This window comes from Erinaceus europaeus, chromosome 9 (genome assembly GCF_950295315.1).
Source record: "Erinaceus europaeus chromosome 9, mEriEur2.1, whole genome shotgun sequence".
Lineage (NCBI taxonomy): Eukaryota > Metazoa > Chordata > Mammalia > Eulipotyphla > Erinaceidae > Erinaceus > Erinaceus europaeus.
The window spans coordinates 65,868,316-65,880,915 of record NC_080170.1 but is presented as its reverse complement, the minus strand read 5'-3'; the positions used below and the strand labels follow the sequence as shown (position 1 = coordinate 65,880,915).

Genomic DNA, 12,600 nt, shown 5'->3' with positions numbered 1-12,600 from the left:
GTCAGATGGTAGCACAGAGAGTTAGGTGCACGTGGTGCAAAGCTCGAGGACTAGTGCAAGGATCCCAGTTCTAGCCAGGGCTCCCCACTTGCAGGGGAGTCGCTTCACAGGCAGTGAAGCAGGTCTGCCAAGTGTCTATCTTTCTACCCCCCCCCCCCCAGCTTCCCTTCTTCTCTCCATTTCTCTGCCCTATCCAACAAGACTACAACAATAAAACAACAAGGGCAACAAAAGGGAGTAAATAAATATTAAAAAAAAGAATCAAGTTTAAAGACACTTTGTTTTAATTAACCTATAAAAGAGACATTTTACCTGCTTTGCTGTTCCCCCAATTAAGAATCTCAGAGTTATTTACTTACTTTTTACCAGAGCACTGCTCAGCTCTGGCTTTGGCTTATGGTGATTTGGAGGATAGAATTGGGGACTTTGGAGCGTCAGGCATAAGAGGCTCTTTGCATAACCATTATACCATCTACCTCTACCTTCAAAGTTATTTTCTTTCTTTCTTTCTTCTTTTTTTTTTTTTAAAGAATTTATTTCTTCATTCATGAGAAACATAGGAGAGAAAGAACCAGGCATTACTCTGATACATGTGCTGCCAGGGATTGAACTTGGGACCTCATGGTTAAGAATTCAGTGCTTTGGGAGTCGGGTGGTAGGGCACAAAGCTCAAGGACCAGCGTAGAATCCCGGTTTGAGCCCCTGGCTTCCCACCTGCAGAGGAGTTGCTTCACAGGCGGTGAAGCAGGTCTGCAGGTGTCTTTTTCTCCCCCTCTATCGTCCCCATCTCTCTTCATTTCTCTCTGTCCTATCCAACAACAACAACATCAATAACAACAACAATAATAACTACAACAATAAAACAACAAGGGCAACAAAAAGGGAATAAATATTTTTTAAAAACAATTCAGTGCTGTATCCATTCAAAGTTATTTATTTTAATTTTTTAAATATTTATTTATTTATTTTCCCTTTTGTTGTCCTTGTTTTTTATTGTTGTAGTTATTATTGTTGTTGTTATTGATGATGTCATTGTTAGATAGGACAGAGAGAAATGGAGAGAGGAGGGGAAGACAAAGAGGGAGAGAAAAAGATAAGACACCTGCAGACCTGCTTCACCGTATGTGAAGCGACTCCCGTGCAGGTGGGGTGCCAGGGATTCAAACCAGGATACTTATACCGGTCCTTGCGCTTTGTGCCACATGCACTTAACCCACTGCGCTAACCCCACAGTTACACTATGAACCACCACTATCAGGGCCTAGTTAGTGAGCTCTTCAGCTGCATAAGCTAGAAATCTCATTCAAGGTTTTTATAAATGAGGTCAGATATTCTTTGCTTGAGATTAGGACATGGAGAGGACATCAAGAATTTTGCCTCCAACAGTGAAAGCTGACCAAGTGAAAGATGTGGACATGGACAAAGAAAGTGTACATTCAATTAGTGAAAATCTGCTTTGTAGCAAGTCAGCTGTTTTGTTCATCAATTCTACATTATATTTCGGCTTTAGAATCAAACCAACCTGGGTCTGAGAATCAGTTCTGCCACTGATTAGATGTGTGCTTCTGGACAAGTTACTCAGCTCTGTCGTGATGGGGATTATACAAGATTATACAAGTGACATGTTAAACTCTATAAGGTTGGCACACTGTCCTTAACAAATGACAGTGACTGTCAAACACAATTCTGCTCTTGAGAACACTGTGTGAAATGGTACAGGCCCGTCATCACCCTCAGTAATCAAATAACTTCCAGGACATTCAGGTAGTTTTGTTGTTGTTATTGTTAGCAAGGGATTAACACCACAAACAGGCAACAGACACAATTCTAGCAACTGGCCAAAACAGTGTCCATTACAGGAATTTAACCAACAAAAAAGGTAATTTAAAAACAGCTAAAAGGTATCTATTGATATATGCCAACAACCCTTGAATTTTAACCAGAGTCTGAATTGATCCCAGTTGGTCCCAAGGAAATAATTCCATTAAAATGAACACAAGAATTCAAACTTTATATATATATAGTAACGGTGGGTGTAGATAGCTTAATGTAAAGAGACTCTTCTGCCTGAGGCTCTGAAGTCCCAGGTTTAATCCCCTGCACTACCATAAGCCAGAGTTGATCCAAGCTCTGGTTAAAAAAAAGGAAAAAAAAGAAAAAGTAGACATGCTTAGTGTTTTCTAATCATGCTGACCTCAGATCCATCACTACTAAAGCAGTAAGAACACAAATGGACAAGTTACTCCTTACCTCGATGAGGCAATCTGTGATTATATATATATATATATATATATATATATATATTCACTTTTCAAAGTAGTTTAAGTGAGGGACCAGGTGGTGGTACATACAGCTGAGTGGACATGTTACCATGTACAAGAACCTCCCTCTCCTCTCAACTTTTGTCTCTAACAAACAGTTTATGAACAACAAGAGATAATATTTACCTGTTTCTCTTCTTCTGGCATGTCTTTTTCCAGTTCTATTAAGTATTCTTCATCCAGTTCAGAGGAATTCACATCTTCATCAGGTTTGTTCTTTACCTCATCCACGCCCGGCTCCTCCTCAAAGGAGGACCTGCAGGGGTGGAAGTGCTCCTCCTCCTCCTGGTCCTCATCTCCCCCCAACGTGGCCTGAGAATGGGGGTCTTTAGGATTAGAAGCTGCAGTGCCAGCACACTCTTCTTCCTGGGGGACTGTAACTTTCAAACCATTGAATAGGTCCTCTGGAGCCCTACAGTTCTCTGCCTGCTCCCCCATGCTGGCTCAGCGAGGGAGGTGAAGCTGAAGCTCTGGGAAGAGAAATTAAAAACATGAGAAAATGGTGCTTCTGTGTTTCTGCTCCTCAAATTCATCCTGTCACACAGAAACAAAATTCTCCACTAAAGCCCAACCTCACAAGCCCGTGAACATTGCTGAATGTCATTTTATCTACTAGCCCTCCTTTTCAGAACAGGCTATAAGCAGCCTGAAATTTCAGCTTGGGAGTCGGGCGGTAGCGCAGCGGATTAAGCGCACATAGCGCAAAACCCAAGGACCCGCGGAAGGGTCGAGGTTCGAGGTCCCCCCCTCTGACTCCCCACCTGCAGGGGAGTCGCTTCACAGGCGGTGAAGCAGGTCTGCAGGTGTCTGTCTTTCTCTCCCCTTCTCTGTCTTCCCCTCCTCTCTCCATTTCTCTCTGCCCTATCTAACAGCATCCATAACAACAATGAAAAAACAACAAAAGGGAAAATAAATAAGTAAAATTTTTTTTAAAAAACCTTTATATAAAAAAATTCTCAGCTTGTTTTCCCACCGCAGCTGCAAGAAGCTCAATAGTAACTTTTGGGTGTCACTCAGAAGCGCACCCCCACTCCCATGTCCTTGGACCGTGCATACGGGTAGGCCCGGGCAGGTGCTGGTGGTCCCAACCCGGATCCCGGGGGCAGGGGTATCAGGGTCTCGACTGCAAACACCCCGGGCCGCCGGGTCCGCAGTCCCCCGCAGTTTCGGACTCGCTGCTCTGGCGCGGGGTCAGGGCGTCTGCATTTTAAAAAAGGCTTCTCAGGTGATGCCAACGTGCAGCCAACTGAGGGCCGCGGCCGTGGAAGCTGAGTCAGGCCGTCGGCAGCCCCGCCCCTCCGGTCACAGCAAAAGTCACCGCGACGCCGGGCCCGGCAGAGCCCGAGGATCCTGTTTGTCCCAAAAAACTTAAAACCAGTCATAGCCCCATGCGGAGACCGCGCCTCCGCAGCTACCTTCTGTTTTCTCCCCTCTCCCAGGTCTAGCGGGAGGACGCTGGCACTAGAACCCCAGAGTGAAGGAAGTGTCACCCGGCACTTCCCAACAGTTTGTCACCAAGCTGCGTCCCTCACAGTCAAGACAACAGACCCAGGAGGTTACTCCTAGCTTCACAGGACCCTCCGTCTTCACCTTCCGAGCCACTACGACTCACTACATCCGCTCAGTCAGATGCACTTCCGTCTGCGCCGGCCAATGGCGTCGCTATTGGCAAGGCATCCTGGGAAATGTAGTGAAACTGACGCGCCTCCAGCCCCCCCCCATTGACGTTCTATTGTACGGAAGACAAAATGATGAGGGCTGCCATCTTGCAATACGGCAAGAGCATGCCTGCCTTAGCTTGTGGGGGGCGGGAGGAAGAAAAAGAAAAGTTGTCTTTGAGGTGCTTCATTTTGCTTTAACTTAAATTTATATATTTACTTCAGAGAATCACTCTGGTTCTTGCAATGTGGGTACTGAATTCAGGACCTCTAGCTTTTAAGTCTAAAGCTCAGCAACTGCATCCTTTAAGTTTCAATTTTGATCTCTCTCTTGCTGGCAATACATAGAAAACTTCCGAAGCCTAAACATTGTTTAAAATAAAAAATGTTGAGGAGTCGGGCAGTTAGCCAGCGGGTTAAGCTCACAAGGCGCAAAGCATAAGGATCCCGGTTCTCGCCTCCTCGCCCCCACCCCCCGCCCCGGCTCCCCACCTGCCGGGGAGTCGCTTCACATACAGTGAAGCAGGTCTGCAGGTGTCTATCTTTCTCTCTCCCTCTCTGTCTTCCCCTCCTCTCTCCATTTCTCTCTGTCCTATCTAACAATGACGACATCAACAACAACAAAAACAAGGGCAACAAAAGGGAAAATAAATAACTATAAAATAAAAATAAAAGTGTTTCCTCCACTGGTTATCAAAGTGTGCATGGGGGAGGTTTCTCCTGCTATATCAAAAGAGTTTTCACAATAATTCCAAGTAGTTACTTGCCTTTCTCAGGGTACTCTCTTGAAAATAGAGTTTTGCAGGGGGCCAGGAGATGGGCACACCTGGTTAAGCGCACACATTACAGTGCACAAGGACCCAGGTTCAACCCCCTGGTCCCTACCTGCAAAGGGAAAGCTTCATGAGTGGTGAAGCAGGGCTGCAGGTGTCTCTCTGTCCCTCTCCCTCTCCTCTCAATTTCTCTCTGTCTCTATCCAATAATAAAGGAATAAATTAAAAAGTGAAAAACAATTTTTAAAAAAGAAAATAGGGTTTTGCAGAGTCTGTGTTATATGACAATACAGTAGATGGAATGAGGGACCAGGTGGTTGCACACCTGATTAAGTGCTCATATTACAGTGGATGGAATGAGAAAAAAACTATGAGATTCCAACTGTTCTCTATTAACCCAGAGCTATGAAAAACAATGCCTGTGGTCCGGGAGGTAGAGCAGTGATAAAGCTTTGGACTCTCAAGCATGAGGTCCTAAGTTCAATCCCCAGGAGCACATGTGCCAGAGTAATGTCTGGTTCTTTCTCTCTCCTATCTTTCTCATAAATAAATACAATCTTTAAAAAAAAAGAAGAAAGAAAGAAAAACAATGCCTGTGGCTACCTTATATTTTGGCAAATAGTTATTTATAGTAATACTATGTTAGCATATAATGGGTATGTTGTTTCTTGAATATTTAAAAAAAAAACCTTCAGTCTGGGCTGGGTAGATAGTATAATGATTATGCAAAAAGACTTTTATGACCAAGGACTGAAGGTCCCAAGTTCAATCTCTAGTGCCACCATAAACAAAAACTGTGTACTGCTATGGAAAATGAAAGTCAGATTCCATTTCTTTCTTTCTTTTTTTTTTTTTTAAAGAAATGTTTCCTTTTTTTAATATATTTATTTTATTTATTTATTCCCTTTTGTTGCCCTTGTTGTTTTATTGTTGTAGTCGTTGGATAGGACAGAGAGAAATGGAGAGAGGAGGGGAAGACAGAGAGGGGAAGAGAAAGACAGAGGCCTGCAGACCTGCTTCACCGCTTGTGAGGCGACTCCCCTGCAGGTGGGGAGCCGGGGTTCGAACCGGGATCCTTATGCCGGTCCTTGTGCTTTGTGCCACCTGCGCTTAACCCGCTGCGCTACAGCCCGACTCCCATCAGATTCCATTTCTAACACAATAAAAGTTGGTAGGTATGATTCTATAACAAAAACTCTCAACAGCCCTTGAGTGTAAAGTGGGTTTTGAATGAAAAGTGAAATTTCCCCTAAATCTTCATTAAATAAGTATGTATTGAATAATTTTTAGATCCCCAATATTGCACCTGCATATAGAGTTGAAATATCCTTTAAGGTAATCAGATATCAATAATAGCAAAACATTATTTAGTTTTTTGTAATTCAAAGAATATACTGCAGCAGGGAGTCGGGCAGTAGCACAGGTGGTAGAAAGCGCAAGGACCGGTGGAAGGATCTCGGTTGGAGTCTCCAGTTCTCCACCTGCAATGGAGTCGCTTCACAAGTGGTGAAGCAGGTCTGCAGGCCTCTGTCTTTCTCTTCCCCTCTCTGTCTTCCCCTCCTCTCTCCATTTCTCTCTCCCCTATCCAACAATGATGACATCAACAACAACAATAACTTCAACAATAAAACAAGGGCAACAAAAGGGAATAAATAAATATTTTAAAAAAGAGTCTACTGCAGCAATAGCTGAGAGTCCCTTTTTTCTTTCTTTTCTTTTTTTTTTTTAGGAAGAATATAAGCCTTTAAAAATTATGTCTAAGGGCCGAGCAGTAGCGCAGCGGATTAAGTGTACATGGCGCTAAGCGCAAGGAAGGGCTCAAGAATTGCGGTTCAGCCCCGGCTCTCCACCTGCAGGGGCGTCTTTTCACAAGCAGTGATGCAGGTCTGCAGGTGTCTATCTTTCTCTCCCCCTCTCTGTCTTCCCCTTCTCCCTCAATTTCTTTTTGTCCTAACAACAGCAGCAATGGCAACAATAACAACAACAAGGACAACAAAATGGGAAAAATGGCCTCCAGGAGCAGTGGATTCCTAGTGTAGGCACGGATCCTCAGCCATAACCCTGGAGGCAAAAAGAAAACAAAATTATATATAAATGATGTTAAGTATATAATTGTACTTATGTACAAGTCAAAAGCTCTAAAATACTCAAAGTTAACATTAAAATATATCAGAATATTTGAAACGCTTAATATTTCTTAATTTTTTAAATACAGCAGGAACTTCAAAAAATGTAAGTAATTAGGGTTTGAGCTCTCCGGCCCCCACCTGCAGGGGAGTCGCTTCATAGGCAGTGAAGCAGGTCTGCAGGTGTCTATCTTTCTCTGTTTTCTCCTTCTCTCTCCATTTCTCTCTGTCCTATCCAACAATGACGACATCAATAACTACAACAATAAAACAACAAGGGCAACAAAAGGAAATAAATAAATATTTTTTAAAAAAGAAATCTTGTTAGTTAAATTCTTTTATAGAAGAGGACTGAGGAGATAGCATAATGGTAATGCAGAAAAGCCTTCATGCCTGTCGCACTAAAGGTTCCAAGTTCAAACTTCACTACTAACAAAAGTCAGATCTGAACAGAACTCTGGAAAAAAAACACTTATGTTGTAGCAGAAAAGGCTGTGAATTTTGGAGCAAAATAAATAAGTTGTTAATTAACCAAGCTATAATGGCAATATTTTTGTTTGTATTTTGGCAGTACAGGGACCATATGTGATTTCACTACTTTTGGACTGAATTTTTAATTCATTTTATTTCAGAGAAGGCACCAGAGCTGGTGTTGTGGCACTGATATAGTTTTTGAGGCTCAAACCTGGGTCTCTTGCAAGGTAACGAACTCACCCCTCCAGGTGAGCTAACTTCAGGACCTTAAAATGGCAGCTTTCTTACTTTACTGCCTGCCTAACTTTGAACAATAATGCTAGTACCTAACATTTTAAATTATTTATTTATTCATGAGAAAGATAAGAGGAGAGAGAGACTAGAGCATCACTCTGGCACATTTGATGCCAGGGGTCAATACTTTATCCAGTGCACCTCCTGTGTGTTTTTTTTTCCTTTACTGGGGGACTAATTCCTGTTTTTTTTTTTTTTCCTTATTGACTGTACTCCTCAGTGCCACATGCTATGAAAAAAAATGCTTTGGATGGGTGGTTGTTGTTGTTATTATTATTATTATTATTATTATTATTATTATTGCTATCAGTGTTGAGGCTTGGTGCAGGCACTACAAATCCACCACTCCCAGCGACCAGTTTTTCTTCTTTTTTTTTCTTCTTCCCTTTTTCTCCTTCCTGCCTTCCTTCCTTCCTACCTTCTTTCTTTCTTCCCTTCCTTCCTTCCTTCCTCCCTCCCTTCTTTCCTTCCTTCCTTCCTTCCTTCCTTCCTTCCTTCCTTCCTTCCTTCCTTCCTTTCTATTGTTATCTGATAGACCTTGAGAGCTTGTTTGGAGGTTCTAGCAGGGGAGTGCAGCTACTCCTATACCCTGGTTTGAAGACCAGTCAGTCTCTATTGGGGAAGGCTGTCCTATTCGACAGAGCGCGCAGCTTCCTGAACGATGCACATGGAGCGGTGGGGGAGGAAGGGGACACCCACCCAGCCAACCAGATCAGCCGAATCAACCCTGGCGATCAATGGGGTGACAGATGTCACAGCCAAATCTCCCTCACATCCTACGTTAGCTGATAGAACAGATAGAAATTGAGAGGGGAGGGGGAGAAAAATAGGGAGAAAGACACCTGTAGAATTGCTTTGACATTCGTGAAGTGTCCCCTATATAAGTGTGGGGTGGGAAGGGGTTTGAACCCAGGTTCTTGCGCATGGTGACGTGTGCACTCAATCAGGTGCATCACCGCCTGCTCCCTGATTATTTGCATTCAAGTTATAGCTCTGTCACTTGACCATATGACTTTGAGGTTAATTCCCTTTTATTTTTTTCCTTTTTCTTGCCTTCAGGTGTCACTGGGGCTCCGTGCCAAGAATATGAATCCCCTGTTCAGCGGCCATTTTTTCCTTTATTTTTATAGATATTTTGATTTGGTAGGATAGAGAAAAATTGAGAGGAGTGGGAGATAGAGAGGGAGAGAGAAATGTTCCTGCAGACATGCTTCACCACTTGTTAAGCATCCCCCCTGCAGGTGGGGAGCCAGGGGCTCAAACCCACATCCTTGCGCAGGTCCCTGCACTTAGTACTAGGTTCGCTTAACTGGGTGCTCCACCACCTGTTTGCCAAGGCTAATTCCTGCTGCTACTAAGCCTGCCTGCATCCTTTCTTCTCTCCCTCTTTCCTCTCCCCTCCCTTCTCTTTTCTTTCTCTCTTTCCCTCTACTCACTTATTTTAAAAAGAGATTTTATTTATTTATTTATTTACTTATGAGAACGATAGGAAGAGAGACAAAGAGAAAGACACAGACATCACTGGCACATGTGCTGTCAGGGATTGAACTAACTCATGCTTGAGAGTCCTATGCTTTATCCATTGTGCCACCTCCTGAACCACCTCCATTCACCATTCACTTTTCTCTCTCTCTCCCTTCCTTCCTTCCTTCCTTCCTTCCTTCCTTCCTTCCTTCCTTCCTTCCTTCCTTCCTTCTTTCCTTCACCATAGCATTGCTTATTTCCAGCTTATGGTGGTGCTGAGGACTGAACCTGGGACCTTGAAGCCTCAGGCTTCTTTTGCATAACCACTATTTATCTCCCCAGCCCTCCTTTAAACATTAGTGTGTAGAAGTGTGTCTCATATGTAACAACCAGGACTAGCTACAATAGTTCCTCCCTCTTATTAAATGTGTTGGGAGAAAGAAATGATGAAGAGAAGGAACATAGGGCTATCCACCTAGTGCTTAATGAGTGCTTGAGACAATATTAATGCATGACAGCCCTTATGCCAGTAGTTGGGTACAGGAAACCCAATGAGTCATCGTCCCTGCCCATCATCTCTCCTCAGACACTCACAGGCCAGTGTGGGAGGAGACCAAGAGAGTACTGAAGCCCCCCACCCTCAAAAGCAACCCACTCTAGTTTTTATACCAAGAAGAACCAATACCCAACTGATCCAGTTTGACAGGACTTCTCTAATGAGATATTTGAGTGTGGCTGTTGAAAGGAATCATTTGTTAAGAGAAAAAAGAAAAGAGGAAATTCTGAAGGACACTGTGAAAGTGTCAGGAGTATTTATTAGGAAAGTAATAGGTAACATCAAATAGTTGAATATTGCTAAATATAGAAAACACAAAGTGTGAATCAAAGTGTCTAAGTGTTTATAGATATAAGTTTTCCTCTGTCCCTGGAACAACAGGGACTTTTGTCTCAGTCCTTACAAACATTCGAATATTCTGTGAAAGGAAAAAGGAAAAGGGAGAGAGAGAGAGAGACAGAAACAAACAGACACACACACACACACACACACACACAGAGAGAGAGAGAGAGAATATGTGTGTGTGTGTAGGGTGGTTCAGTTATATTTTCCCAGGGCAGAGACTATATCCATCTTATTTACAATTTTCAAGGGTCAACAGATATCCTGTTATCTCATGAGTTAAGGATCCTCTTTTAAGAATAGATGGCTAATTTCTCTCCTATAAAATAAAAATAGTAAAAACAACAACAAAAAATAAAACATATGGCCAATGGCCTGGGAAGTAGTGCAGTGGAAAAAGCATTGACTTTCAAGCATGAGGTCCACGGTTCAGTCCCTGGCATCCTCTATGCAAGAGCATCCTCTAGTTCTTTCACATAAATAAATAAATGAATAAGTAAGTAAATGCTGTGACCCTAACAGGAGTTTGGGATTATTAGCATACGAATGACACAGAAAGGAAAGCATAAAAAGAGGGACTCAGAACAGTGCACTCTCTTAATCGGTTCACCTTTACCACAGCATGCTCCTTTTGGTTTGGACTCTGGACTTATCTCTACACATGGTGGTCTTGGGTGTTTTGATTGCAAATTTTAGATTTTACCTATTCTCTTAATTAGACTTATTTCCTCACAATTACTGTGAATTTATAAATAAATCACTCTTTTGATTTAATCTGAAACTGAGCCATGAGTTTTTGCAACATCTGGCACCCAATGTGGGCCAGAAACCCATGACCCTGAGATTAAATATCATGCTCTATTGACTGAGCTTTATAATCTTTAAATAATCTTTAAAAAATAATTTATCTTTAGGGCTGGAGATACCTTACCCAATAGAACACATGCTTTTCCATGCAAGTAGACCTGGTTTCCAGCCCCTGGCATTAGATGGGAACACTAGGGTAGCTCCATGAGTGGTGTTGTGGTGTCTCTCCTTATCTATTTCCTTCTCTGTGGATTCCTATTTGAAATTTAATTTAAAAAAGCTTGGAGGAAGGGCTGGTAAGATAGCTCACTTGGATAGTGCACTGCTTTGCCATGCATGTGACCCAGGTTCGAATCCTGCTCCCACTACATTAAAGGAAGCTTTGGTGTTATGGTCTCTTTCACTCCCTCTGTCTTTCTACTTTCCTGTAAAACAAAACAACTAGGGGGAGCCCTCTGAGAGGGCCAGCGAAATAGTTCACATGGATACTGGGCTATTTTTCCATGTGCACAACCTAGGCTCAAGCCCTGCCCTCATTGCATTGAAGGAAGCTTTGGTGCTATGGTCTCTTTCATTCTCTCTCACTGCTTCCTTGTCTTTATAAAAAACAAGAAAAGTAAAGGAATTGCTAAAATACAGGGTAGGGGGTCTGGTAGTGGCACACTTAGTTGAATGCACACATTACCATGCACAAGGACCTGGATTCAAAGCCCTGGTCCCCATCTTCAGGAGAAGGGAAGCGTCATGAGTGGGAGCAGGGCTGCAAGTGTGGATTCCTTTCTATCTACCCTCTCAATTTCTCTCTTTCATATAAAATATAAGAAAAGTAAAATAAAACAAAGCACATAAATAAAAAACACAGTCACTTAGTTGTTAAAAACATATGTCATTTATTTTACTACTACTTATTTTGGTTAGAGACAGAGAGAAGTTAAGAGGGGAAGACAGAGAGAAAGAAAGGCACCTGCAGCCCTGATTCACCACTTATGGAGCTTTCCCACTACAGGTGGGGACTGGAGGCTTGAACCCTGGTCCTCACACACTACAATGTGTGTGCTTAACCAGGTGCACCACTACCCAGCCCCCTTGTAACTTAATGTTTTGATGGCTTGAGTCGAGAGATCTTGAGATTTCTAGAATCGCCTGCAGGTTTGGAATGAGAATTAAATGATGTCAGGGGGCTGGACACCCAGTTAAGCACATATAGTACTAAGTGCAAAGACCCACACAAGGATCTGGTTTTGAGCCCCAGGCTCCCCACCTGCAGGGGGGGATGCATCACAAGTGACAAAGCAGGTCTGCAGGTATCTGTCTTTCTCTATCTTTCCCCCTCCTCCCTCGATTTCTCTTTGTCCTAGCCAATAAAATGGATAAATGGCCACCAGGGGTAGTGGATTTGCAGTGCCAGCACCAAGCCCAGCAATAACCCTAGAGGGAAAAAAAAAAGAATTAAGTGATGCCATGTATTATCTAAAATGCAGAAAATAAGTAAACAAGATAGAAAAACATCATTAGTTCTTAGCACAGCAACTGCCCAATAGATGCTTATCATCAATGCTACTAGTATTTTCATTATTCATATGTTTAACATTATTATTAGTATGGATATTATAGTATTATAGCTATTGCGATGAATTATTAATAGTGGGACTGGATGGTGGTATATCCAGTAGAACACACACATTGTCATGTCCAAGGACCCAGGTTCAAGCCCCCACCTGCCACTGATAGGGAAGAAACTTCACGAGTAGTGAAGCAGTGCTACAGGTGTCTCTCTTTTTCTCT

At 42.8% G+C, this 12,600-nt stretch overlaps 1 protein-coding gene across 6 annotated transcripts in view; it reads right to left on the bottom strand.

Moving 5' to 3' along the window:
- TTC1 (tetratricopeptide repeat domain 1) overlaps window positions 1–3,949 on the bottom strand; it is a 43,070-nt gene extending 39,121 nt beyond the window's left edge. The window contains exons 1-2 of one of the 6 annotated variants that reach the window (XM_060198086.1): window positions 3,870–3,949; window positions 2,448–2,791 (exon numbers count right to left, since the gene is read on the bottom strand). In XM_060198086.1, the coding sequence (XP_060054069.1) occupies window positions 2,448–2,759 (312 nt within the window). In that variant the 5' untranslated portion in view covers window positions 2,760–2,791; window positions 3,870–3,949. Of the gene's footprint in view, window positions 1–2,447; window positions 2,792–3,259; window positions 3,654–3,736 lie in introns of those variants that run through there. The other 5 variants (XM_060198085.1, XM_060198087.1, XM_007528644.3 and 2 more) reach the window with 5 other exon arrangements.
- Between the last annotated feature and the right edge of the window lie 8,651 nt (window positions 3,950–12,600).